Source organism: Coturnix japonica, unplaced genomic scaffold (assembly GCF_001577835.2).
Source record: "Coturnix japonica isolate 7356 unplaced genomic scaffold, Coturnix japonica 2.1 chrUnrandom1415, whole genome shotgun sequence".
NCBI lineage: Eukaryota > Metazoa > Chordata > Aves > Galliformes > Phasianidae > Coturnix > Coturnix japonica.
The window spans coordinates 1,309-3,342 of record NW_015440570.1 but is presented as its reverse complement, the minus strand read 5'-3'; the positions used below and the strand labels follow the sequence as shown (position 1 = coordinate 3,342).

Below are 2,034 nucleotides of genomic sequence, written 5' to 3'. Positions count from 1 at the left end.
ATGGGTCCCAATGGTTCTCTATGGGTCCCAATGGTTCTCTATAGGGTTTCTATGGGTCCCAATGGTTCTCTATAGGGTTTCTATGGGTCTCTGTGTGTTATGGGGCCATGTTGTGGTTATGGGGCCGACCTGTTGGTAGGTGTTGGTGGCGATGACGGGTCTGATGATGGGGGGGGGCGGTGGGGGGGGCAGCGCCATTGAATCCAATGGGGGGGGGGCGGCCCCCAGCACCTCCTGCTCGAACCTAAAGGGGGGATCAGAGCCCCACCTGTCAATCAGGACCCACCCTGACCAATCAAGTCGCAGCCCACCGCCCCAAGTCCCGCCCCCCGCCCAATCAAATCACAGCCCAGAGCCCCAAGCCCCGCCCCTCCCTCACAGGCCACGCCCACTGCTCCAAGCCCCGCCCCCTGCCCAATCAAATTGCAGCCCACCACCCTAAGCCACGCCCACCACTCCAGACCACGCCTTCTCCAAGCCACGCCCCCTGACCAATCAAATTGCAGCCTACTGCCCTAAGCCCCGCCCCTACCCCCAGGCCCCGCCCCCTGCTCTAAGCCACGCCCCTGCCCAATCAAATTGCAGCCAACCACCCCTAAGCCACGCCCACCACACAAAGCCACGCCCACTTCTCCAAGCCCAGCCACCCGCCCAATCAAATCGCAGCCCAGAGCCCCAAGCCCCGCCCACAACTCTAGGCCACGCCCACTTCTCCAAGCCCCGCCCTCTGCCCAATCAGGACGCCGTCCACCGCCCCAAGCCACGCCCACTTTTACAGGCCACGCCCCCTGCTCCACCCCCCGACCAATCAAATCGCAGCCTGCCGCCCTAAGCCCCGCCCCCTCCCCCTTTATGCCCCGCCCCCTCACAGCGCCATTTCCGCCTCCATCTCCTTCATTCTCTCCTCTCCGCTTTTGGCCGCCCCGGTTCCACTTCCGGCCGGACTCAAACCGGTTCCCGTTCCGTTTCCGGTGCCGTTGCCGTTTCCGGTTCCGGTGGGTGCCGCAGGTGGGGGCCCAACTGGAGGCCCCGGAGCGGCGGTGGGAGCGGGAGCCGCCATCTTGGTTGAAAGCAGCCGCTTCCGACCGCGCGGAGCTGATTTCCGGTTCCGGTCAGACGGCTTCCGGTTCTGGTGAGGGAACTTCCGGCGCTTGTTAATGACGTAATAAGGGGAAAGAGGCGGCGCTGCGGTGACGTCACGGTAGGGGGGGAAAATGGCGGCCGGATGGGGAAATAAAGGGGAAAATGGGGGGGAAATAAGGGGAAATTGGGGGAGAAATGGGGGAAAATAGGGAAAATGGGGGAAAAAAGGGGAGAAATGGGGAAAAATAGGGAAAATGGGGAAAAATGGGGGGAAAAGTTGAGAAATGGGGGGAAATAACCCTAAAATGGGGAAAATGAGAGGAAATAAGGCAGAAGTTGGGGGGAAATGAGGGAAATTGGGGTAAAATGGGGAAACGATGGAAAAAAGGGAGAAATGGGAAAATTAGGAGGGCAATGGGGCAGAAAAGGGGAAATGAGGCAAAAATAGGCGGAAATGGGGCAAAAAATGGGGGAAATGGGGCAGAAAAAGGCGGAATTGGGGTGGAAATAGGTGGAAATGGGGCAGAAAAGGGGGAAATTAGACAAAAATAGGGGGAAATGGGGCATAAAATGGGGGAAATGGGCAGCAGAAAAGGGGGGAAATTAGGCAAGAAAAAAGGGGGGAAATGGGGCAGAAATGGGGGAAATGGGGCAGAAAATGGAGAAAATGAGGAAGAAATAGGGGAAATGGGGCAGAAAAGGGCGAAAATGGGGCAAAAAAGGGGGAAAATGGGGCAAAAAAGGGGGGAAATGGGGCAAAAATGGGGAAAATGGGGCAAAAAGGGGGAAATGAGGCAAAAATAGGGGGAAATGGGGTGGAAATAGGAGGAAATGGGGCAGAAAAAGGGGGAAATGAGGGAAAAAAGGGGGAAATGGGGCAAAAAATGGGGGAAATGGGACAAAAATAGGGGGAAATGGGGAATAAAATGGGGAAATGGGGCAGAAAAAGGG

The 2,034-nt window shown here is 57.4% G+C and overlaps 1 protein-coding gene across 1 annotated transcript in view; it reads right to left on the bottom strand.

The window, feature by feature from the left end:
* Positions 1 to 1,246, bottom strand: part of RBM42 (RNA binding motif protein 42) — a 2,490-nt gene extending 1,244 nt beyond the window's left edge. The window contains exons 1-2 of the mRNA XM_015851378.2: positions 870 to 1,246; positions 130 to 244 (exon numbers count right to left, since the gene is read on the bottom strand). Of these exons, the coding sequence (XP_015706864.1) occupies positions 130 to 244; positions 870 to 1,060 (306 nt within the window). The 5' untranslated portion in view covers positions 1,061 to 1,246. The remainder of the gene's footprint in view (positions 1 to 129; positions 245 to 869) is intronic.
* Between the last annotated feature and the right edge of the window lie 788 nt (positions 1,247 to 2,034).